The sequence below is a fragment of the Narcine bancroftii genome, chromosome 14, assembly GCF_036971445.1.
Source record: "Narcine bancroftii isolate sNarBan1 chromosome 14, sNarBan1.hap1, whole genome shotgun sequence".
NCBI classification, from domain to species: Eukaryota; Metazoa; Chordata; class Chondrichthyes; order Torpediniformes; family Narcinidae; genus Narcine; species Narcine bancroftii.
In genome coordinates this window covers 48,645,050-48,670,759 of record NC_091482.1, presented here as the reverse complement: position 1 = coordinate 48,670,759, position 25,710 = coordinate 48,645,050, and the positions used below count along the sequence as shown (strand labels likewise).

The 25,710-nt window shown below is 45.3% G+C and overlaps 1 protein-coding gene across 8 annotated transcripts in view; it reads left to right on the top strand.

Annotated features, from left to right (window-relative positions):
* The window catches only part of lrrk1 (leucine-rich repeat kinase 1), a 151,120-nt gene extending 130,342 nt beyond the window's left edge, over positions 1-20,778 (top strand). For all 8 annotated transcript variants that reach the window (XM_069911448.1, XM_069911447.1, XM_069911444.1 and 5 more), the window contains 7 exons: positions 1,513-1,707; positions 4,926-5,077; positions 7,579-7,696; positions 11,803-11,919; positions 14,509-15,293; positions 18,667-18,768; positions 20,246-20,778. In XM_069911448.1, coding sequence (XP_069767549.1) covers positions 1,513-1,707; positions 4,926-5,077; positions 7,579-7,696; positions 11,803-11,919; positions 14,509-15,293; positions 18,667-18,768; positions 20,246-20,423 — 1,647 coding nt within the window. In that variant the 3' untranslated portion in view covers positions 20,424-20,778. The remainder of the gene's footprint in view (positions 1-1,512; positions 1,708-4,925; positions 5,078-7,578; positions 7,697-11,802; positions 11,920-14,508; positions 15,294-18,666; positions 18,769-20,245) is intronic.
* The last annotated feature ends 4,932 nt before the right edge of the window (positions 20,779-25,710 follow it).

Sequence of the window (25,710 nt, the reverse complement as noted above, 5' to 3'; positions counted from 1 at the left end):
CCTCCTTTACCCTGACAAGATTATGAGAGGCATAAATAAGATAAACAGCAAATGTCTTTTTCCCAGGGTTGAAATAGCAAACACCAGAGGACATCTGTACAAAGTGAAGGAAGGAAAGTTTAGGAGTAAGTTATTTTTCACACAGAGAATGCCTTGCCAGGGATGGTGGTGGAGGCTAGAACATTAGGGGCATTTAAGAGACTCTTAGACAGGCACATGGATGAAAGAAAAATAGAGGGTGATGGGATAGGGAGCGTTTCATGTATTTTTTTGGTAGGTGTATATAGGTTGGCACAACATGAGGGCCAAAGGGCCTATGCTGTAGTGTTCTGTGTTCTATATAAAACCTGAACCCTTCAGGTTTGGACATGAGAGAGGTTACTCAATCTGTACTCCCCTCCCCATAACTTTCTAAACCTCTGCCAGGGCCCCTGGTTGGCCTCTTCTGAGATGAACAAAAGCAGCCTGTCCGCTCTCTCCTGGCATCTGAAATGCTCCACCCTCGGTGTCAAGAAACAGGGGAGGAACAAAGTAAAAAATAAAAAAAAATTTAAAAATTTTTTAGATCACGCATAGTCAAATACAAAATTAAAAAATACAAGTAGACAAATCTATTCTGCATGATGGTTGTAACCCAAACCCTCAAACCTTCCCACCCACCCAAAAGGCCCTGAAAGAAAGTGTGCGAGAAGAGAAAAAGATCGAGTGGAAAAGAAAGAACGGTTGCTGGAAAGCGCTGTTCACTGACTTCAATTCATTATTTAACTCGTCATCTTCTTTGGAGAAGGTTAACGTGGACACGAGGTCTGGAAGAAAGTCAACTAAAGATTTGCACCTGAGATCTGTAAACAGGCTCTCCATATTTGCAGAAATGTGTCGTACTTATTTATTAGGTTGTAATATTCTCAAGAAGAACACAGCAATGCATTTCTGCGTTCCAGTGTGCCTTACCTAAATGGGACTTAGACTTCCAAGGAACTGCAATACACTTTCTGGCCACAAATTCAACTTAATATTCAGATCATCTCAATTTTGGTCTTGTATTTCCTAGTAAAAACAATTCTGGGTTTTGTGGAAATGGAATTCTAAAAAAAATTTTTCTAAATCCACCCCAAAAAGTCTCTCTTTGGAACATGACCAAGTCGAGTGTAAGAAAGTTCCTATCTCCTCTCCACATCTGAAACATTGATCTGATAAGGTTGACTTTAATTTATTTAATTTCTGTGGCGTGAGATAGAACTGATGCAAAAAGTTGTATTCTTCTAATCTGTACCTTCCATTTATTGTATTTGTCGTACTGTCCTTACATAAATCAGACCAGTTTTGCTCATCAATACTTAGATTAAAGTCTGATTCCCCAAAATGGATTTTTTAAGGCAGATTAAGTTACTCAGGTTAAGGGAGCTGATTCTGAAAGGCAAGTATTTGCAGGTCTCGTGGAAGAGGTGTGGGATTGGTAAGGTTGTTCTTACGTGAAACTGGTCTAACTATCCTGTGATTTGTTAATTGAAGGTGGACATGTTCTCATATGGGATGGTCCTGTATGAGTTGCTGTCTGGACAACGGCCAATCCTTGGACATCACCAGGTGCAGATTGCTAAAAAACTTTCCAAAGGAGTCCGACCCTTGCTGGGACCTCTGGAGGTGGTGCAGTTCGACAGAATGCACAACCTAATGTTCGAATGCTGGGACACAAAGCCAGAAAAGGTAAGCAGGAAAATGAAAGGTTAGTGAGGTCAGGTCAGCAAGAAAGTACTGATTGAACATAGATGTTTCAGAAGTCCAACAAACAAGGGGCCCAGTGACAAATTGGTGTTTATTTCTTCAACACGAACCACAATCCTCTTAATTCTGATGCAGAGGCACCTCTTTCATTATTTCACATATAAACATTATTCATTAAAAAAAAGCGAGCTGGAGTCAGGGACTCCTAAACTACAAAACTACAAAATAAGATCAATAAGATCAAGGCTGATCTGGCCATGGACTCCACTCCACTCCTGCCATGACCCTTAAATGCCCAACTGTACAAAAGTCTATCGATGTCTTCGATCTACTTGAATAAGTAGCCTCTACTGCTTCATTGGATAGCGAATTCCACAGATTCACTTGGCTAGTTCCTCCTCCACTCCATTCTAAATCTGTCCCCTTCCCCCTAATCGAGGCTATGTCTTCTCAATCTAGTAATAAACACTGCAGAAGATGGCAGGGCTTTTTGTACTATTACTGTCGGTCCTCCTATGAATTCATTGTCACTAGTTCTGTACGTAGTTTCATGACCAGATTGCTTTGGTGCATGCCCATGGGTCCCTAGGGTAATACAGGTACTCCTTACTTGCGCCCAACGCCACTCACTTGCGTCCATCTGTGCCTGCGGCCAAACTTCTAAAAATAATTTAGGAAAAAATATAAAATTTGCGTGGTTTATGTTGTATTTGACAAATTATAACAGGTACACATATTATGTAAGAGCCAAAATGTGCATACTTACCTTGTTCGTAGGCATCCCGGGGTCTGTAGGCTGGGCGCAGCCATCTTGATTCCTGTGCGCATGCGCGAGTCTTCAGCAGGCATGTGTGTGGTGGGTTTGCGTATTGGAGTTTGATTGGCGCATGCGCGAGGGGTAATGGCGTGAATTCAATATCATCAGGGCGCTTAACTCTTGCACATGCGCCGACCAAACTCGAATTTGCAAACCCATCGTGCTTGTGCACAGGAACCAAGACGCCCGTGCCCAGCCTATGGACCTTGGAATGCCGATGAACAAGGTAAGTATGCAATTCCAAAATGAGTCCTTTCTGACTGGTCGTCCAGAACGGAACACGGGTAGTACCTGTATGCCCTTCTGTTTTTAGGTGGGGCCTCTCCATTGGATTCTGTTCCTTAATGTCCAGTGTCAGAGAGGCCCTGCACTGTGGTCCTTCCCCACAGATTCTTTGCCTTAGTTGCACCCAGATTCAGTGTGCCTCTCAGCAGGTATTCTGGCAGACTGGAATGTGCAAGATGACAGAAATCCCTTATGAACATCTCCACATGTCAAAAGTCATGCAAGATTTGGGCAGGCCCAAAAGTACCTTTCACCCAGTTCATGATCTTCTCTGCCTCATGCACAAGATTTCAGATTTATTGTCAGAGGACATATAAGACATCACATACAACCCTGAGATTCCTTTTCCTGCGGCTGAGGTGGAATTACCAATTATTGGCAGAGCAAAAACCTGTACTCAACGTACATGTGAACAAATAAAGAAATGTAGACAAACTGACTGCAATTCAGGGAGGAAAAAAAAATCAATGGTGCACAAGTAAGAGTTCTTGATTGAGTTTGTCGTTGATGGTGGAGGGGGAGCAGTTGTTCGTGAACCTGGTGGACTGAGTCTTGTGGCACCTAGACCTCTTTCCTGATGGTAGCAGCAAGAACAGAGCATGTGCTGGGTGGTGTGGATCCTTGATGATTGCTGCTGCTACTTTCTGATGACAACGTCCCCTGTAGATGTTCTTGTTGGTGGGGTCCTGGGCAGCGACTACTACCTGTTGCAGGGCTTTATGCTCAGGGGTATTGGTGTCCTCATGCCAGACTGTGATGCAGCCGGTCAGCACACTTTCCACCACACCTCTGTTGAAATGTGCCAGGGTTTCCAATGTCATGCCAAAGCTCCGCAAACTCCTGAGGAAGTCAAGGCACTGACATGCTTTCTTCTCGATGCCATTAGTGTGTGGGATCTGGGAAGGATCCTCTGAGGTAGTGACTCCTAAGAAGTTAATTTGCTCACCCTCTTCACCTCTGATGTCCCCCAATGATCACTGGATCATACACCATAGGCTTTCCCTTCCCGAAGTCAACAATCTTAGTTTTGGTGACATTGCGTGACAGGTTGTTGATGGTGCACCATGCAGCCAAGTTTTCAATCTCAAGATCTGAGGGTTTAAATCAACTGAGCTTTGGGGAGGTAGCTGTGTTCGTCGACTCCTGACCAAACCTGTTGCATCGAATCTCCAGGGCAGGGCCACGGCTACAATCAGCTTATTAAATTCAAGGAGGGTCCACGATGTGAAACAGAATGAGCTGCAACCTTTCAGAGATTGGGCATTATTGGAAGGAGTCAATCTAACACCCAAAATGGAACGCAACTGAATGGCAATTGGTAGAGGGGCAAGCGGAATCATTGAGGAAGTGGTGGGGGGAGGGGTGGGATTAATACCATGGAATGATTCATCTTCCCTCCTGGGAGTCGCACAGCCTGGAAACAGGCCCTTGGGCCTATTTTGCCCAGGCCGACCAAAATTCCCCGCCCACCCTAGTCCCACCTGCCCATATCCCTCCGAAGTCAGATAGACCCAGTACTCAATGAACCCAGGGAAGAATTGGAGAGCAATTAAACGACTGCTCCACCAACCCAGGAGGCCTGGTTTAAAAGTCCACTGACTGGGTTACACTTAAACTCACCCGGGCAACAGTGGAACTTCACAATACTCAGAAAGTTCTGATGACCAGGTTTTTGTTAGTACATCCCTCCCCCTTCTGATTGATGATAGTCTTCATGTATGAATCTATTCACCTCACAGCACGATAACAGGCTCTTCCAGCAGGCACTTTCCAAATATATCCATGTAATTAATTAACCTACCAACACTGTAGGTCTAAGAAACAGGAGGACCCGGAGCACCCGGTGGAAACCCACACAAAGGTACAAACTCTGTAAAGTCACCAGCAGATTCGAACCTGGGTCGCTGGCAATGTAATAGCGTTGGACTAACTGTTCCACTAACCATGCTCTGCCCCCAACCCTGGGGGAAGGATAGAAGCAATAATCCAGTGCACCTCGCAGGTTTACAGTGTGACTTTGCGATCATAAGCTTATCTCGAGCAGCCTTAAAACAACGGACACCCAGCTGAACTGTGCTTACCTTGTATTCCCGTTTAGCGGCCGAGATCAAGTTCTGCCGTCGGATCGATGCAAGATCCCAGCTTTCCGATCTTCATGTACGCGTTGCAGTGTGGCAGGCAAAGCTTGTTCTGTCCTTCCCGAGACCTTGATTGCATGGTTATTTTCTGGGATGAAGAAGGAAGCAAAAGGTACAACCTGTAACATCTCTTCCTCCCCTCCTGCCTTTTGACCTGCTGCAGCTTTCTGCTGGAATACTGAGCACGTCAAGCAGAATAACTTTAAATTTGATCTTTTTTCTCAAGACTCTGTAACCCAACAGCCATTCTCAACGGCCACAGCACATTTAAGGGGGCCACAGACTGAAATCAAAATAATTTTAATGTTGTTGATAGGAGAGAAGCCCGGAAGACCTGACTGGTTCACCAGGAAGGGGGTCCATAAACTTTGAGCAGAGTCCTAAGGGGGTCATAGCCAAAACAAAATGGTTAAGAATGGCTATCCTACAGCATTTGGGAAAAAGGGAATTGGAGTTTTTGGATGGGGAGAAAATTCAATCCTCGGAGGTGCAAAGAGACCTGGGCATCTTCATGCAGAATAATCTAAAAGCTAATGCCCAGGTGGGATTGGTAGTGAAGAATGCTAGCATTCATTTCAAGAGGAATAGTGTATAAGAGTAGAGTGGTGTTGATGAGACTCTATGGAGCACTGGTGAGACCCCAGCTGGAGAACTGTGTACAGTTTTGGGCCCCCTATCTTAGAAAGGATGTGATGGTGCAGAGGAGATTTACTTGGATGATTCCTAGGGCAGCTCTTGGGTTGTATTCGTTGGAGTATAGGAGAAGAGGGGGCATGGATCTCATAGAGACCTTTCGAATATTGAAAGGTTTTGACAGAGCGAATGTGGATGTTTCCCTTGATTAGTGAATTGAGGACAAGGGGGTCATAGTCTTAAAATTAGAAGTTATCCAATTAAAACAGAGAGGAGGAAGAACTTAATAGTCAGAGGGTCGAGGATCTGTGGAACTCACTGCCACACAAAGCAGTGGAGGCCAGATCACTGGGAGTACTTAAGCAGGAAATTGATAAGTATCTCATTAGTAATGGTATCAATGGGGAAAAGGCTGGAAATTGGAAGTAGGTGAGTGCATAATTCAGCTTAGTGTAGAGTCACAGAACAGACTCGATGGGCCTGGTGGCCTGCTTCTGCTCCCTTATCTTGTGATCTTGTGAACTGGAGCTGGTATTGAGAGGTTCTGTGAATGTGAACAGTAATCTTGCTTATTTTTGGAATTATGGGGTTGTTGACAAGATTGATGCTGATTTGCCCAGGCAACGGACAAAATGCCGGAGGAATTCTGCATGTCAGGCAGCATCCGTGGAAGTTAAGAGTCAATGTTTCAGACCCGCTGAGTTCTTCCAGTGGGCTGTGTTTAGCTTCAGATTCCAGCATCTGCAGTCTGTGTGTGTGTGTGTGTCCTGAACTTGCCCAATATTGGTGGTTTGCTTAATGCATCAATTTTGTTGCCCTCTTTGGTAAATCAGGAAGCATAAAAGTTTCTGTGATGAACCTCGGCAGCAGGGATTGTATGGTGACTGTTTACTGAAACACTCAAGGAACGGGCAGTCAATGACCCAGGGTGCCTGATGGGGATGGTCAGTGTCGGTGCACTGAGATGTTAACTCTTGCCCAACATTCACCTTCACCTCCTCTATCTTCCTTCAAGTGACGAAGAAGGAATAGATGTCAATGCCAGTGGTTCTCAACCTTTATCTTTCCGCTCACATCCCACCTTAAGTATTCCCTATGCCATCAGTGCTCTGTGGTTAGTAAGGGATTGCTTAAGGTATGTGAGTGGGAAGGGAAGGTTGAGAATCACTGCTCTGCACCCAATTCTTAATGAAACAGTTTGCTTGAGAAAAATTGTCAAATAGCCCAGCAGGTCACTCCTTTGGAGTGATGAAACTGTGCACATAACGAGTCAATTAGGGACAATAAAAACAAACTTTTTTTCTTTCCACCCACATACCACCTTAAGCAATCCCTTACTAATCACAGACCATCAATGCCATAGGGATTACTTAAAGTGGGATGTGAGTGAAAAGGAAAAGGTTGGGAACCGCTGGTCTATACAGTAAATATCTCAGCCTTAACCTCACAAAACGACCAGTATGAAGTAAGCAGTACTAAAGCTGCATCAACACAACAGTTTGTATCCAGGAATTCCAGTTAAAAGGTATTTCCGGATACACCTTCCTAATACTGACACACAGCTCCACTATCATTGTTCTCTCTTCCCCACCCTTTCACATCCCAGCTACTCACATCTGGTCCCTCCCCTCATGCTCCCTGCCCTTTCCTCCTCCCTTGAGATAGCGAAAAGCAATACTATACGTGCCTGGCTTTAGCTTTTCAGAAATCAGTGCCTTGTGCAGCAGCCTTGTGCAGGGGGTGCAACACGCTGCCATCCGGCTCCTACGGTGGTCTGAACCCCACACTACAATGATTGGACAGGCATCCGGGCTGGCCTGACCTGTGAACCCCTGTGCACCAATAGCCTGCGGTGGAGTTGTTGAATTCAGCCCAGAGTCTCTGGAGCTGCATTTGCTCCCCTCCGTTAGGATGTGTTGACATGTTTTTAGGCCACAGTTTCCATCAAACTTACATTGCCTATTTCCCTACAACTGGCAGGAACTACAGTGTGGTGAATGTCAACAAAGGGCAGATTGAAGTCGATCATATCAGTTGCCCTGGGATTGGACTCAGCTGCCAACTAAGGCTTCAGACCTCATTATGGACTGCCACAAAGGTGAGTGACAGGTTTACACCACGGAACGAAGATTTCCAAGATTCCACAACGAGCCTCACACTGGTAAAATTACGTGGCCTTAGCTCCGTCCTGACTGGTCCCTCTCTTTAACTCTTCCCTCTGCTATTCCTGCTGTACAATATATGGGTTGACCAGCTGGACTATTTGCCAAACAAACTTTATCATTGTACCTCTGAGCATGTGACTCATTATACATAATTTAAGTAACATAATGTTTTGGCATTGCACTGGATAGATGTATTATAATTGTTACAGCCAAGCATTTGCATTTCTCCAAGTTTTTGCTTTACGGTGTTTAACCCTTTGGGCTCTGTGTCCCTGTTTTCAGGGACTACCAACGAGCGCAGAACCTCTGTGTCCCAGTTCTCTGGGAATGGTTTTCTATCCAACCACCTGTTGGTTCATGCTGATGTTCGTAGTATAGTTTACATGTGAACGCAGTCCGGAGTGTATATTAAAAAAGATTAAAAATGGCCAGAGTCCAAAGGGTTAATATATGATAGGGAACAGGGGTAATTTGTCAGTTTCTGCCTTTTACTCTCAAACAGAGCCAAAATCAAAAGATTCTTGTGCAAGACATGAATTACAAGAGAGAGGTGAAAGTGAATGCTCTTGATAGAAAGGCAGTGTTTGGCTAAGTGTGACCTAAAGCAGTCTACAAAAGTGCTGGAGACACTCAGCTGGTCCCGTCTCCCCAGAGGCAAAGGGACGTGGCGAAGGGCTCTGGCCCAAATATTCCTTTGCCTGCTATGGACATCGTGGGACCTGCTGAGTTTCTCTGGCAACTTTTATGTAGCAATTACAATCGCAGCATCTGCAGACTTCCTTGCTTCACAGAGTTACAGTAAAGTCAGCTGGACTTCAATTGGCTGGAGTCCTATCTCATACAAAGAGTGATGGTTCTGGTTGTTGAAGGCCAACCACCGCACCCTGCTGCGCTCCACCACAGGACTTCCTCAGAGTTGCCAGTGACCTGTCCTTAGTGGTAGGTGTAAGTGTAATTTCATAGTACTTGATTCTGTTTGGAATTCAGAAGATGAAAGAAGGTGACGTTCAGACGTGGGTGTACAAGTGTATATTTGTACCAAAGTTGTGCTGCCCGGCCAATGGCAAAAGAGATCTCATCAGCTACCCTGACATCAACAGGATTACCATTCTTGTATTCCCCACTAACAACAATCTGAGAGGAACTATTAACTGGACCAACCACATAAACACTGTGGCTGCAAGGGAAGGTCAGCGATCTACATCAAGAGACTCGCCTTCTGACGCCCAAAACCTCTCCACCATCTGCAGAGGAGACTCCCTACTTAGAGACATCGAGTCATACAATGAGGAAACAGGTCCACGCCAACCAAAATGTCCCACCCATGCATTGGCTCATTTCCCTCTAAACCCGTCCTATCCATGTATCCGTCCAATTTTTCTTAATCACTGCAATAGCAACTGCCTCAACTACCAACTCCAGCAGCTACCAACAGCAACTCCAGCAGCTACCAACAGCAACCACAGCAGCTACCAACTCCAGCAGCTACCAGCTCCAGCAACTCCAGCTAGCAACTACCAAGTCCAGCAGCCCGTTTCGTGCACCCCCCACTTCGAGGGGAATAAAGAGTTACCCTTCAGGTTCCTGTTAAATCTCTCTCCCCACCTCCCCCATCCTTCAACGTATGTTCTCTGGTTACCGATTTCACTCACTCTGGGCGAGAGACTCTCTGCGTTCACCTGATCCATTCCTCTCATGAATTTTTGCGCCTCTATGAGGTCACCCCTCGTCCTCCTGTGCGCTTAAGGAATAAAGCCCCAGCCTGCTCAACCTCTCCCTGTAGCTCAGTACCTCAGCCATCTGACCCCCCCCCCCCCCCCCCCCCACGAGGAGTCCTGACAACATCTTCATAAATCTTCTCTAGCTTGACACCTTCCCTGCAGCACGGTGTCCAAAATGGAACACTGTCCTCTACATGTGACCTCACCAATGTCTTATGTAACTCCAAAATGACCTCCCAGCTTCTACGCTCACTGCCCTTAGGCAAGCCAATATGCCGCAAACCTTTTTGACCGTCCTATCTTGGATGCCATTTGCTAATATGATAGCGGATTTATCCTCTTAAGATCCTTGATATTGCCCCTTCCCATTTTAGTCTCAATAAAGGGTTCCAACCTGAAACGTTGCCCAGCCAGTTCTATCCATGGATGCTGCCTGACCTACCGAGTCCCTCTAGCTTCTCTTTGTTCACTCCAAGGCCAAGTTGTTCACTTGATATGACATCCATTTGACACCTACTTCCTTCAACAACGCTACCCTGTGGCCGTGCTCTGTATCTGGAAATTGCTCTGCCATATCTCCCAAAGGTGCCTTCAGCAATCGCTTTAAAAAATTTGGCAGCCTTTGCCCTATTCCTTTCAGAACAAGGAACCCCACCACCCTTCCATCATGCACCTTTCCAACCTGAAATTACGCCACCCCTCCTTCCCCCCACCACCCCCCCCCCCTTCTGGATCATGATCCTGGCACTCCCTGCCTAACAGTCCTATGGACACAGTTAAACAAGAAAGTCCGCAGATACTGGGGTCAAGCGCACTTTGAAGCTGTGCTGGAGAAACTCCATGGAAGTAAAGGGTAAGCAACGTTTCGGGACTGGGTCCTTCCTCAGGGATTGTCAGGCCCGAAATATCGACTATGCTTCTGTATTGCAGTATGATGAATGCACCCTCTTCACTTCAAGAAGTGGTTCCTCCTTACCTCCCCTTGGGTGCTGAGGCATGGTAAATAAATACTGGCCCCGTTAGTGGTATACCCATATATCCTACGAAAAGAAACACTAGAAATGCTGCATTGTTTGGTGCTTCTGTTCAATGAAATGCACTTGCAATTTGTACACAATGTGACAAACAGTTTAAACAGGCAGCACGGTTGGCATAGCGGATAGTGCAAAGCTGTTACAATGCCAGCAACTGGGGTTCAAATCCCGAGTTGTCTGTACGTTCTCCTCATGTCTGCGTGGGTTTCCTCCCACCCTTCAAAATGCATTAGAATAGTAGATCAGTTGGGTGTAATTGGGCGGCACGGGATCATGGCCCAAAAAGACCTGTTACCGTGCTGTATGTCTAAATTTTAAAATTATAAATTTAAAACGCATTATCATTCCCATGGGTTACCATTTTGGTGGTGTTTACCTCACCTGCTGAAGTACTTTTGATTGAAGTAAAAACACAGTTAACTTTATTGTAGCAAAGATAAAGGTACAACACCGACGTTTCAGGCTTGAGCCCTTCATCACGATGTGAGCAAAATGTAGGCAGGCAGCTGATTAAAATGGTGGTGGAAGGGCAGGGGGAGAAGCACTGGCCCACAGGCTGGAGGTAGTAAGTGGATAAAGGATGGCACAGCAGCAAATGAAGGGGGGGGGGGTGGAGAGGTGGAGGAAAGGAAACAGGGATGAGGAAGAGAGAGAATGGGGAGTGGTCTAGCAGAAACCAGAGAAGTCAATATTTATGACATCTGGTTGGCGAGCGCCCAGGCTCCAATTTCCAGGTGGTCTTGGTTTGGCCAGGCACAAGGCCATGGACAGACTTGTCAGTGCAGGAGTGGGGTGCAGAACTGAAATGGTCGGCCACTGGTAGATCCCTGTCACTGGTGCGGACAGAGCGAAGGCGCACAGTGGAGCGATCTCCCAGTATGCCCCCTGTCTCTCTGATGTAGAGGAGGCCACACCAGGAGCACCGGCTGCAGTAGACGGCTCCGGCGGATACACAAGTGAAGTTTTGCTTCACTTGGAAGGACTGCTTAGGGTCCCAAATGGGGGTGAGGAAGGGGGTGTGGATGCAAGTGCAGCATCCCCTGTGGTCACAGAGGAAGGTGCCACGGTGGTGATTAGTGGACGAGGGAGACAAGGGAGCGGTCCCTATGGAATACAGAGAGGGGAAGATCTGTCTGGGTGGTGGTGGGATCATCTCTCTACTTTTGAGTGATGTTTGCCTCTGTGATACATTGTTCAATTAATCTTGGCTCGACCACCAATACTATGCAGCCATTCTATGTAATGCCTCTGGCCTTGTTCCCATTTAGCTGTTTACTTCTACAGGATCAGAAAATTCAGGTGTACAGCCTTAAAGGGATGTGCCCCTTAAAGGTTCCGCTCCTGGTCTTGGATGTTCCTGCCATTGTCACGTGTTTTCTGCTGGTATCACGTGGAAACCAGGTAAGAAATTATCCCCAAAAATCTATTCTGATGGGTTGATTGTTCAGAACCAAACCAATTATCTCCCAATGGTCTTCCGCTTCGTCCCCGACCCGAAGCGATGTCAGCACCCCTAGGCTGAGGAACAGCTTCTTCCCACAGGCAGTGAGAATGTTGAACGGCCGAAGGAACTGCTCGCACTGACCATCCGAGACTCTCTTTTTTACAAAACAGTATTTATTTAGTTATTTATACAAAAATGAATACCTGTCTTGCATGTGAATTGTTTGTCTGTATGTGTGTGATGTCTTGTTGTTTTGCACTAAGGGCCGGAGAACGCTGTTTCATCGGATTCTTCCTGCACGATCAGATGACAGTGAATTATGACTTAACAGTCTCCCTGCAGTCTGCTGATCCTACCCCTCTTCCAATTGTGTATGGTGGGGGGGGGGGGGGGGGGGGGAGTGGTGAGTTCTGTAAAATGGGTTAATAAATCGGTGCTTGTAGGCTAGCACAGGCATGGTGGGCCAAAGGGCCGGTTTTCCACCTGGATGACTCTGTGATGATCCCGCGCTCTCCCTGCGACTTCAGCAGAAGACGGTGGAATCTCAGAAGCAGCACAGACACGGTTTCTCCACACTGCTCCTGCCAAAAGAGCCCTCCCCCCCACCCACCCGTGATTCACAATCCGTCTGTCAGTAATTAGTCCAGATGCAGACTCTGAAATGAAAGATTTTGTTTCCTAATCCTGCTGTGAATCCTATCCTCAAAGGCTCCTATTTAGTCAGAACAAATGCAAAAAGTAAAGCTGACAAATGCAAACTATTCCTTCTCTAATCCCTGGCCCTTGTGGTCGACAGCTGTTTGGTTTCTGTTGGATCTTCAGACACAGATGCGCTGGCTGTAGAAAAACCCATTGTCCACCTTCCACAAAGACCACTGCATCACACAAGGATTTTCCACCTGTTCAGCTTGATTACACGCAGTCCCTGATTGAGCCATGGAATTCTTTTTGATTTCTTGGTCTTGCACGAGACCATGGGCTCTTCCCCCAGCAACCTGGGAGGGCAGTGATACTTGCTAATAGTGGAGAATATAAACGTCACTTTGGAGGGGGACAAAACATTCTTCCACCTTGGGATCCAAATCCATAGACACCAGTTAGGTTGATAGGACTGTTAAGAAAGCCTAACATATTCTGGGCTTCATGAATCGGGGGATTCAATTCAGGAGTCATGAGGTATGGTTGCAGCTCTATAAATCTCTGGTGAGACCACACTTTAAGTATTGTGTTCAATTCTGGTCACCTCATTATAGGAAGGATGTGGAAGCTATTGAGAGGGAGCAAAGGAGATTTACCAGGATGTTGTCTAGATTGGGAAATTTGTCTTAATGAGGCAAGCTTAGCAGAGCTGGGACTTTTCTCGTAGATAAGGTGCACAGCCGGCACCTTTTACCCAAGGTGGGAGTAGCAATCACAAAGGGAAGGGAGGAAAGTTTAGGGGAGACATTAGGGGTGTTTTCTTTTGCACAGAGAGTTGTAGGTGACTGGAATGCCTTCCCAGCGATGGTGGTGGAGGTCCAATAGAAACATTTAAGAGACTCTTAGATGAAAGGAAAATAGAGGCTTATGATTTTTGGGTAGGCCTCCTCCTCGCTGACGATCAGCACAGGTACACCTCAAGGATGCATGCTTGGCCCACTGCTCCACAGACATGACTGCGCCAGCTTGGCACAATTCAAATTTTTGCCAATTGGCAGATTCACTGACAACAATGAGGAAGCGTACAGGAGGGAGATAGTTCAGGTCGCTGAGTCATGCCGCAACCACAGGATTGCTCTCAACGTTAGCAAAAACCAAGGATCTGAATGCGGACTTCAGGAAGGGGAAATCAGAACACGAATCAGTCCTCCATCGAGGGGTTGCAATGGAAGGGGTTAAGAGCTTCCAAGTTCCTGAGCGTAAACATCTCTGAAGATCTGTCCTGGGGCCTCCATGTCGATGCAATCATGAAGAAGGCTCACCAGTGGCTATACTCGTTGAGGAGTTTGAGGAGATTTGGGATGTCACCAAAGGCTCCTGCATATTTCTATAGGTATACCGTGGAGAGCATTCTGACCGGGTGCATCACTGTCTGGTATGGAGGCGCCAATGCCCAGGGCAAGAAAAAAACTACAGAGAGCTGTGAATCCAGTCTGCGATATCATGGGCACCAGACCCGACTTCATCGAGGTCACCTACAAGAGGTGGTGTCTTATGAGCACAGCCTCTATCCTCAAGGACCCTGGCCTCTTTATACTGCTACCATTGGGAGCCTGAGCATGAGCCCCCAATGGCACATGGATAGCAGTTCCCCTCTGTCATCAGATTTCTGATTGGACAATGATCCACAGACATGGCCTCACCTTCTCTTATTTTTGCACTAATTTATTTATTTTGAAAGGTAATTTATAGCAATATTTGCACTGTAAAGCTGCCAGAAAACAACAAATTTCTTGACATGTTTGTGACAATAAATTCTGATTCTGATTATATTGTTTTCCAGGGTAAGATGAATCTGTTGCCATAATTTTCTAAGCCCTGTGCATCTTTTGATTTCTTTGCCACAGAAATCTCCACTCATGCTCGCTGGCATGGCTGACGGAATGATTGCAGTTTACTCATTAGCCAGTGAAATTCCCAAGGACTGGTCTTCATTCTTGTGCTCGCGCTCTGCGAACAACATCCGGTTTAAAATATCCGACAGTGACCCTCGGCAGAACGTTTACCCAGTTACTGACATGGTAGCGGTAAACAATGAATCGGAGGTGTGGTACACCAACGGTCCCGGGATCCTGGTCATTGACACGCTAACTGCTGAAATCATTCGGCGATTAGAGCCTTACAGGCCACCTTCCCAGGTCATCTCGATGACCTGCAGCTCGGGCTGTAACGGAGAAGAGACCATCTGGTGCTTGGATGACAAGACAAACACCTTGGTTATGTATCGTGCATACCAGGTCTGCGCACACTACACCTGCAGTGACTGTAATCCATTGAGAGATGCCTTTTCCATCCAGCAGCCTGTTCACGTCACACCCATCACACCCAACGGCATGAATGAATTCAATCTGACAGATGTCGCCATCATATTCAATGACGAGGGTGGGACTCAGATAATAAGGCGTTGTGACTCCATGACCGATTATTGTTCTGTGTCCTCCTGCTCTTCATCCTGCACGCTGAGCTCTGACCCTAGTCCAGCAGGTATTCCCAGTTCTGAGGTCTGCGAAGAGCCGGGCGAGTTGAGTGTTCCAAGTGGTGTGCCCGAGGACGTCTCCCCAGCAGTGGATCACCTCAAGCAGTTCCAAGGTGTAAAGGTCCTCACCGTGAAAGACACATTGTGGATACCAAGGTGAGCTTCACTCACTCCAAAATCCAGACACGTGTGAAGTGAGTGCAGGATGGTGAATATTACAAGGGAAACAGTGCAGGTTTCTTAATTTCTACTGTCTAGATCAGTGGTCTTCAAACTTTTTATTTTCACTTGCATACCACCTTAAGTAATCCCTATGGAGGTAAAGATATATCCCCAACATTTCAGGCCGGATTCCTTTCTCAGGGTGTGAGTGAAAAGCAGGCAGGCATCTCAATTAAAAGATAGGGTTGCTTTTTTTAAATTTGTACCTTGAAGAAGGGCTCCGGCCCAAATCATGGATTAGCCAGGAGGGTTTCTAGATCACTGGCCTCTGTTCCATGGAAGGTGGGATCTGTATCCTCAAGACAGATTGCATCTGAACTGGAAGGGATTAATATCTTTGCAGGTAGTCTTGTCCCAATGGGTTAAAATGATTTTCAGGGAGAGGGGAACCAGAATGTAAGTGAGAAGGAGGAGGATAAAGGTTGTGCGAGGAGTGCATGTAAAGATGGAAATCAAAGGATAGAAATGTTCTTATATATTTATATTAATGTAAGGACTATTGTTAGAAAGGGTGATGATCTTAGGGCATGGATTGACACGTGGGATTATGACATTATTGGCAGGACTGGTACCTTAATGTTCAGGAGTTTTGTTGCTTCAGATGTGATAGAGGGGGAGGAGTGGCATAGCTAGTCAGGGAAAATATCTCAGCTGTGTGAAGTCAGGACAGCCAGGAGGGTTTGTCATATGGGGAGAGTTGAAGAATGGGGAAGGTGTGACCACACTGATAGGGTTGTATTATAGATCACCCAATAGTCAGAGAGAATTGGAGCAGCAAATCTGTCGAGAGAGAGCAGACCGATGTTAGAAGCAGAAGGTTGTGATCGTAGGAGATTTTAACTTTCCACATATTGACTGGGACTTCCATACTCTAGAGTTTGTGAAATGTGTTCAGTAACGTTTTCTAAATCAATATGTAGAGGTACCAATGAGAGAGGATGCAATACTTGATCTCCTATTAGGGAACAAGACAGGTCAGGTGACAGAAGTACGTGTAGGTAAACATTTTGGGTTCATTGACCATAATGTCACTAGCTTCAAGTTAATTATGGAAAAGGATAAGTCTGGCCCTCATGTTGGGATTCTGATTTGGAGGAAGGAAAATTTTGTGGAAATGAGTAAGGATCTAGGAAACGTGGACTGAGATATGTTGTTTTATGCAAGGGTGTGTTAAGTAAGTGGATGGTCTTCAAAGGCAAAAGTTGGAGAGGGCAGAGTTTGCATGTTCCTGTTAGGATTAAAGACATAGTTAACAGGCATAGGGAACCCTGGTTTTCAAGGGATATTGGCGATCTGGTTAAGAAGAGGGAGGTGTACAGCAAGTATAGGCAACAAGGAGCTAATGAGGTACTTGTAGAGTACAAAAAAATGCAAGAAAATACTCAAGGAAATCAGGGAGGGCAAAAAGACACGAGGTTTATTTGGCAGATAATGTGAAGGTAAATCCAAAAGGTTTCTACAAGCATATTAAGAGTAAAAGGATAGTAAAGGACAAAATTGGTCCCCTAGAGGCCAGATATGATATTCTTTTTGACCTTGATGGAGAAATTTCAGGGACCCTGGCAGATGTATTCAAAATGTCCTTAGCCTTGGGTGAGGTGTCAGAGGATTGGAGGGTAGCTCTTGTTGTCCCATTGTTTAAAACAGATTGAAAGGGAAAGGTCTGGAGGGTTATGGAGTGGGAGTATGTCATGGGACTAGCAGAATAGTGATTGGCACAGACTAGAAGGACCAAATGGCCTGTTTTCAGTGCTGTAGCATTCCGTGGTTCTATATCTTTGCCTCCTATTGATGCTGCGAGTCCGGCTGAGTTCCTCTTGCATTTCTGTGTTTCTACTACCAATTCAGCATCTGCAGACTTTCGTATTTAATTTTTATTCAGGGCACCTGCCTGAAGAAGGGTTCAGGCCTGAAATGTCAGCTGCCTTCTACTTTTGCTTTCTATGTATGATGAGTAACTTACGCAGTTTCTCTTTTGTGCAAAGGGAAACAAAGTTTACGCTTCAGGTCAGAGTTCAAAGACATGACGCAGATGATGTCTGCCCTGAGTGATTCCTGCATTGACTCATTCAGTTTTGGGTTTCCAGCATCTGCAGATTTTTGATTCTAATTCAGCTTGGGAGAAATTTATAGAGCTTCAGGGTTTGAGTTACAAGGAAAAGTTAAACAGGCTAGGACTTTATTCCTTGGGAGTGTAGATTGAGGGGTGATTTGATAGAGGTACTTAAAATTATAAGGGGGGAAACAGATAGAATAAATCTGGGTAGGCTTTTGCCATTGAGGATAGGGGAGATTGAAACATGAGGACATGGGTTGGGAATGAAGGGGGTAAAGTATAGGGGAAATTTCTTCACTCATAGTGTGGAATGAGCTTCTGGCCAAAGTGGTAGATAGAAAAAATTGGATAGGTATATGAATGAGAGAAGTATGGGTGCGGGTCAGTGGGACGAGGTGGGAGATGGTGTTTGGCATGGACTAGAAGGGTCGAACTGGCCTTTTTCTGTGCTGTAGTTGCTATGATGTTCATAGTCAAAACTAAGAAGAAAATCATTTGGGTAACAGAAGGCAATGTGAAGCTGTTGGCATACACACCAAGGACCCTCTGTTCCTCCACACCTTTCAAACAACACTTTTAAGCCCTCCAATCGCTGACTCTCAGACAAGTAAAGAGGTTTAGAAACTTGTCAAAGCTCTACTGCTGCACCCTCCTCTCCTTCTACAAACATTTATAGCCCTTGCAATTTCCCTCTGTCTGACAAAGGTTTGGTTGGGTACATCCATGTTGGAATTTAAAAAGAAGTAGCTGATGGTTTTAAGATTCTGAGGGGGCTTCAGAGTAGGCGTAGGGTGGATGTCCCCCTGACAGGGAATACTCTTGAACTAGAGGGCTTAGCTTCTGAATAAGGAGTTCCCCATACAGGACAGAGATTGGGATGAATGTATTTCCCTGAGCGCTGTGAATCTTTGGAAGTACTTAGATTGAGGAATCACTGAATGTATTACAGGCACTAAGAGGAGAGTCAAGGGGTAAGGAGCTGAGGCAAGATCAGATCAGCTATGATCTTATGAAGTATTGGAGCAGGCAGGAGGGATGAGCTCCTTTTCTCGGAGACCTGCATATTCCTGTGTCTTCATGGGAAAAAAATGATTCTCGAAAGGAATTGAAGGAACAGTTCCTCCCCACTCTCTCTCACCCTGCATATCCGCACTGCACTCTCCACCCCCCCCTCTTATCTCTCTCCCTCCCCTTTCCTCCTTCCCTCCCCTCTGTTTGGGGCGTGATGGATGCTCTGTTCTACATTTGCAGACACGGTGGTGACATCATTGTGATCGAAATCCAAAACCAGTGTGGCAGCGAGCAGGGCAAGGTGGTGGCTGTGCTGACGGCTGGATCAGTGTCTGAGGACAGGTGAGAGCAGGTGACAACCAAACTACACCAGAAAAAGTCCTGGTCCCCAAAACCCAACTCAAACAACCTTACTGCCACTGACCCGGGTATGAATCCCGCACTGTCTGCAAGGAGTTTGCACGCTCTCCCCATATCTGCGTGGGTTTCCTCCCACACTCCAAAGACGTTAATTGTATACATGGGCTTATTTGGGTGGCACGGACTCGTGGGCTGGAAGGGCCTGTTATTGTTCAAATTTAAATTTTTAAAATCTTTTGATATAAAATGTTACGAGCCCAAAGGACCCCAAAACCCAGCAGCAATAGATATTCACCACGACAAATGGTTACTTAAACAAAAGTTGTTTTTAATTATCTTTAATCGTGAAAACAGAATCAAACTTTAACTTGTCACTATTAACTTAACTAACCCAACTTAACCCACTTCTAACTCTAAGTGCACATGTACGTAATGTGTGTGTAAATTTAAGAAAAATTCTTTGGTTCACAGTTCGTTCTCACTTCTCATTCTTCCAAGTTCACTGATTGCAGGCAATTCTTATACAGTGCACAGAATTTAACATGTATAAAGTTCACCAGGCTTGGGTATTTGAAAGGTAAATGGTTACCACTCAGGAAGGTTCTTGTAGGTTTGCAGAGAGAGATGTGTAGTTTCAGGATTTCCACAACTGAGATACCACCATTAGCCTCCTCAATATCTTACTGATGAAACTTGCCCCTTCAGGGTTCTCCAGATGATGACCTCTTTCTTTCAGGTTACCACAGATACCTTTCTGTTCCCCTTATTCCAAGAGAAGCATCAGACAGATAGTACTTCCAGCCATCCGCCACTCTAGAACTTCTGTTTCAGTTCCAACAAGCTTATCCTGGCTTGTTATAGCTTTCTGTGTCACACACACAGTCAAAGACTCCCTTCTGTTTCTCTCTCCGAGTCAAAACTCCCAGCAGCATGTCCTTCTCTCTCTCACTTGCAAAACCCCTGAACTTCTCCAGCAAACAATAGGAGTTCGTCTTCTGGTCCATCTGTTGTTTTAGGTCAACAATAACCTCTCAATTACCTCTGAGTCAGCACTTTGCAGAGAGGTCAGAAGCCTTGCAAAAAGGTTCAAGATAGACAAACTGGCTCTGGTTGTTCTTCCAAGGCAGTCATCCATTCATTTCATGACATCATTTAGCACCTACTTGTGAAATGTGCATAGACTTCTCCATAGTTTCTGTAAAGGCACTGAATATGAATTCTTCAGCATTTCAAATAAGATCTTTTTTAAAGTGTGTGCATGTAACCTACTCTAATTTTACCAATTTATCTCCCAAAAACTTTCCCAAATATTCCATCACAGTATTAATCCAGATTCAATGCCGTTCAGAAACAATGGTCTACCTAATGTTGCAAATACTTTTCCTCAGCCAATCAGTTTAGGAATACAAAGACGTTCTGCTGGAACCAATTTTATTTCTTGCTTCCTTCATCTCCACAGCATACTGATGGAGGCTGGTGTTGTGGGAAAGGACACGGTGGTGTGCTGCTTTCAGGAGGAGCCCGGAGACAGACGGCTGTGTGTGTGGAGAGGCTGGGGGTCCCAGGAGTTTGAGCTCTTCTATCGTTCCTGTGAAGAGTTGAGGAGAATGGAAGTGAGCATGTGCAGACGGAGGTAGCACCTCAAGCCGTGCCTTGCAGGAAGGCGGGCATGCAGAGCAAGGAAATAAATCTATGCCTTGTGGCTTTTTTAAAAAAAAAGCAGACAGAATGAATAGAAAAAGACTTACCCTTGCCTTTGAATGTAGCACGGGAGCACTGCCCAGACACCATGTTTGGAAGAAAGGGGAGGAATGCACCAAACAGAACTCCACAATAAATGATAGTCTTCAGCTTGCACACAAGATGAGCTCTGATCTCTCTATCCACATTCAGTCAGGTCTTCTTGAATGTGTAAAGCCATAAAGGATGTGTGCAAAGAGTTTATATGGAAGTAATTTATTTATTATGCAATAAATACAATTAAAAAAACAATTGAGAATTTTGATGTCTGTTGATTTAACATGCTGGGGTAGGTGTTAAACAGACATGGGCGAACAAAGGTACATTTCAGTCCCTTGTGCTCCAAGGAGCACACTCAGGACTTCCAATTCAAGAAGTAGATTGGACGGTTCCCTAAAAGCTTCCAAAAATCAGGCAACAGCGTCCGAGAGCAACTCAAGCCAAAAATAATTCCTTTTCTCTCATGGATCCAGCTCGACCTGCTGATCTGAGCAGACGATGGTTTTATTTAAAAACTCTGCGTCCACCATGGGGCCTGAGCCCAAGATGGCGGCGCCTATAATCGGCAGCAGTCTCGAGGGGTTGCAGACTCCAGAAAAGTGGAGGGCTGGCGTAGGGCACTGGAAAACAGGGAAAACATCCCATGTTTGAGAAGGAGAGGCAGGGTGGATGGCCCACAGGACGGTGACCACAGTGGTGGACCAGTGAGGGGCTCTGCGGCTGAAGGACACATAGGCACCAGGGCTGCTGGAGACTTGAGGCGGGCTGAAGGCGACTGCTCTCTGAGGGATTCGTACCAGGCTGCGGACTGAAACTAAGGGGCACCAGGCTTCAGAACTGGGATGCGAGAGGATGCCTAGGGTGCTGAAGGAGACCTGAATGTGTCGGAGGTTTGTATCTGGAGCTGCTGGTGATGGTTCTGACTGGACTCTGTGTGGCCACAGGAGCACTGGAGGCGAATACACGGACTCTCGGTGACTCTCTTCTGCATCTCTGTCTCTGACTATCAGATGTGCTGCAGGCAATTTCTGCTGATGGCAAATCTGTCTGCCTCAAAACAAATTCCGTGTGATATTGCACTGTCTTTACTACATGACAATAAATTGAATATTGATCTCTGGTCCAGAGTTCAGCACCTTGTGTCTCCAGGTTCTGAGAATCTGCAAACTTTTCTGGTTTTATTTCCATTTTGCAGCATCTGGAGTTTTGTTTATGCTTTTCAAGATGTGAAAAATCCTCTTGCCTATTCAAGGACAATGTAGTTTTCTTATTACCAAAAAAACTCTGGTGGTTGCACTCCGTGAACCAGGTCTTTGGATTACATTAGCCAGGTTGATTTGTAGTACAACCATTGGTCTGGTTGTACTGCAGGAGTAGTTAAGCAATACGGGTAGCATGGAGCACATGGGCAGAGAGGTTCATTTCGGAGCTGTACGTTGCTAAGGTTCTATGATTATGTGATGTTCTGTCCCGTTTCACGCTCTTTCATGTTGCCATTTCAGTCCCAGAGTGTGGAGTGCCGGGCTACTTTTGCGTCAGCCACAAGGCTGTAGATCTGGAACCACAACTAGGCCAGAAGGGCTGAGGATCAATGAGTTTTAATAATAATCCAGTAGTTTCATTGCCACCGCTGTTGGAATTCATTTTAATTTTAGTTGCAGTTATTGAGATGCAAATCTTCTGGGTTTCAAACAACAATCCAGTAGTTTTACATTCAGAATTTTGAGAGGTACAACATGGGTAGGACTTACCCAATGAATGGTAAGGAAATAGCAATGTGTTGTGATGTAGAGGGTTCTAGGAATACAGTCAAGTTGAGTTTATTGTCATCTGATTGTACAAGCACAACCTGACGAAATAGCGTTCTCTGGTCCTCAGTGCAATACAGACAGACACACACTCAGACATAACTCGCATACAGGCAAACAATACATATGCAGGACAAGTATTTAATCTATACCAGGGGTGAGCAACCATTTTTTTAAAACTCACATTCCACCTTAAGTAATCCCTGTGCAATTGGTGCTCTGTGATTAATAAGGGATGGCTTGAGATGGTGTGTGAGTGGAAAGAAAAAGATTTGAAAACCACTGTTTTAATCGTACCTAATTGACTCATTCTGTGCATGGTTTCATCACTTCAAAGGAAATGAGCAACTGACAATTTTTCTCAAGCAAAATATTTCAGTAACAATTGGGTCTAGACCAGTGGTTCTCAACCTTTTTCTTTCCACTCATATACCACCTTAAGTAATCGCTATGCCATGGGTGTTCTGTGATTAGTAAGGGATGTAAGTTTTTTTAAAAGTTGCCCACCCTTGATCTATACCAATAAATACTGTTTCATAAATATGAGGGTTTCAGATAGTGTGAGCAGTTCCTTTGGTTGTTCAGCATTCTCACTGTCCGCGGGAAGAAGCTGTTCCTCAGCCTGGTGGTGCTGGCTCTGATCCTCCTGTATCTAATTTTGTGTATCAGCTCCTCCCTCAACTTCCTCCACTCCAGGAGGAACAGACCCAGGTTATCCAGCTTTTATTCTTCTCTGAAACGTTCTATCCCAGGCACTTCCTGCTGAGTCTCTTCTGCACCCTCTCCAACGCATCACTTTCACTTTTCCAGTTAAATACACTTGTTTTCTCATTTTCTAATTCTGATGAACAGTGGCGGTGGTTTTGCAACTTCTCTAATCCTTTGTCAAATGGGGCTTTGATTATTCACTCAGGTTTGATCAGGTCACTCTGACCCAATTTTTACCAATCTTTTCCCATTCTGTCTATTTAACGCATGTTATTCACCCAGGAAAATATCTCCATTTGTTTGAAATGAAACCCTTCTGCACTGCAACATTTCAGATATTCCTGATCAGCGGGTCACTTGGTATTGTCTATTTTTGGACAGTCTGTCCTGGGCCGAGTGTAATACGGGACAAGAGTGCCTTGGGAACACAGGCAACGGCTGTCACTAGTTTACTGGGAGTAGTTCTCTGCCAAGCTGTAACTGACTTCCAGCACATTCATTGTGCCATGGAGCTGCAAACCCATTTAAAAACATCACTAAACCATTGTTCTCCACTGCTCTTCCCTGGAGAGAATTAACATCACGGGATCATTCTGGACAGCAAAACGGAAGGCTGAGAAAGACTGAATGAAACAGTGAAATAGTACTAATCTCTTTAACAACTCCATCCTGGTTTATTTAAAAAAAAACACATCTGGACGTCCTGGAGTTTGTTCACTTTGTGGGTTCGTGGATGTGACTGGAAAGCCAATATTTACAGTCCATTTCCAATTGCCTCCTGAACTCCAAGACACAACCATGTTACACGTGAACCACAATGGCTAGAAAGATGGGGGAATTTCCCCCCCCCCTCAAGGATGCTGGTGAACCGAATGAGTTTTAATAATAATTTGGTAGTTCCATTGTCACCACTGTTGGTATTCATTTCATTTTTAATTGTAGTTATTAACATTTGATCTGCTAGGGTGCAGGTTCAAACTCACGTCACTGAATCAAGGATCTGTTCCCCTGGCTGACACCCAGAAACTCACACTGCTAAGTCAATGTCAATGAGAGTTTATTGTCATATACACAAATACGATGTTGCGATACACCAAAATTCTTACTTGCTGCAGCCACACAGGTAAGTAAGATACATAACTAAAATAGTAAATGTTGAATTGCAAGTTAAAAGGATGGAATGGTTAGTGCAATGGTTAATGCAACACTGTTACAGCGCCAGTGACCCAGGTTTAAATCCAGAGCTGTCTGTAAGTTTTCCTCATGTCTGCACGGGTTTCCTCCAGGTGCTCCGGTTTCCTTCCACCCTTCAAAATGTATGGGGGTTGCAGGTGGAGGGTCATGTGACCCCCTCCAGCGACCCTGAGATTAGAGGTGACCTCGCCTGCCAATCAAGGGTAAGGCCTGCCCACTTGTGAGGCTGATGCGTGATTGGCTCTTGCAGCTAATGTGTGAATGGTCCTTCGGGTGTCAATCAGTGGTTAGATCTGCCCACAGGTGAGGCTGACACACGATTGGTTTGAGCAGATCTCGTAGATAGGCGTGTGTTGAAAAATCACACATGGAGCCTGCTCATCTTTTTTATTTGCTGCTCCCTCGAGAACAGCATTGAAGTCCAAGCTGCCGGCCATGGGCATCACCAGAGGGCCGTCTGCAATGGGCCTCACCAGAGGGCCGTCTGCGGTGGGCCTCACCAGAGGGCCGTCTGCGGTGGGCCTCACCAGAGGGCCGTCTGCGATGGACCAACCCAGATTCCAAGTCATGGGCGATACTGGAAACAAGGTTCATTTGATATATTTATCAGTGTGCTGTGATTGCTGGAGATAGAGAGGGGTGGTGGCTATTGTGCGTTTAACCCTTGAGATCCCAGTCGGGAGTTGAGAATGAGTATCAGTGTTTTATTTGCACCCGATTGTTGCTGTGTATGTGTGCCCTTTTTGTGAATTCCCTATGTGCAAATAAAGACCACTGTTTGTTCATAATACAGGGGATTTGGGTTATTTGGGCTGCTCGTGGGCTGGAAGGGCCTATTACCATGCTGCATCTAAAAATGTAAAAATTAAATATTCACAGTTGCAGTTAGTGCAAGAAAAGAAAGTAATGTTTCAGGAATACTGACTGAACTTTTAGTGGTTCTGGAATAGTTTGTTTGGGTAGAACAGTTTTTTTTAAAAATCCAACAGTTATCAGGCTTCTGCACCTTCTTCCCAAAGGCAGTAGTGAGAAGAGGTTGTGACCAGGGTCTTTGATGTTGGCTGACTTCATGAGGTAGGACCTCACGTAAATGGTTTCAATGGGCGGGAGGTTGGTGCCTGTGCACTCGTTTTTCCAAACCAGGCCGTGATGCAGCCAGTATACTTTGTACAGTGCATTTGTTGAAGTTCGATAGTGTTTAACGACTTGCTTCTTAGAAAGTAGAGGTCTTGGTGTGTGTAGGAGCAAAATAGAAATTTCATGCAGAGGTAGTGTTCAAAACAACAGATAATTTATTAAAACTGATGCGCATCAGACCAGTCAAAGCTGATCTCCTGAGCATGGTTTTGGTACTGGTTTTATACTCTCAATGGATACAATTACAGAAACTTGGTTTTACTGTTTAATTATAGAAGTTACAAAGATCTAGTTACTGACGAGATAAAGGTTGATTATAGGATGTTTATCTCTAAGT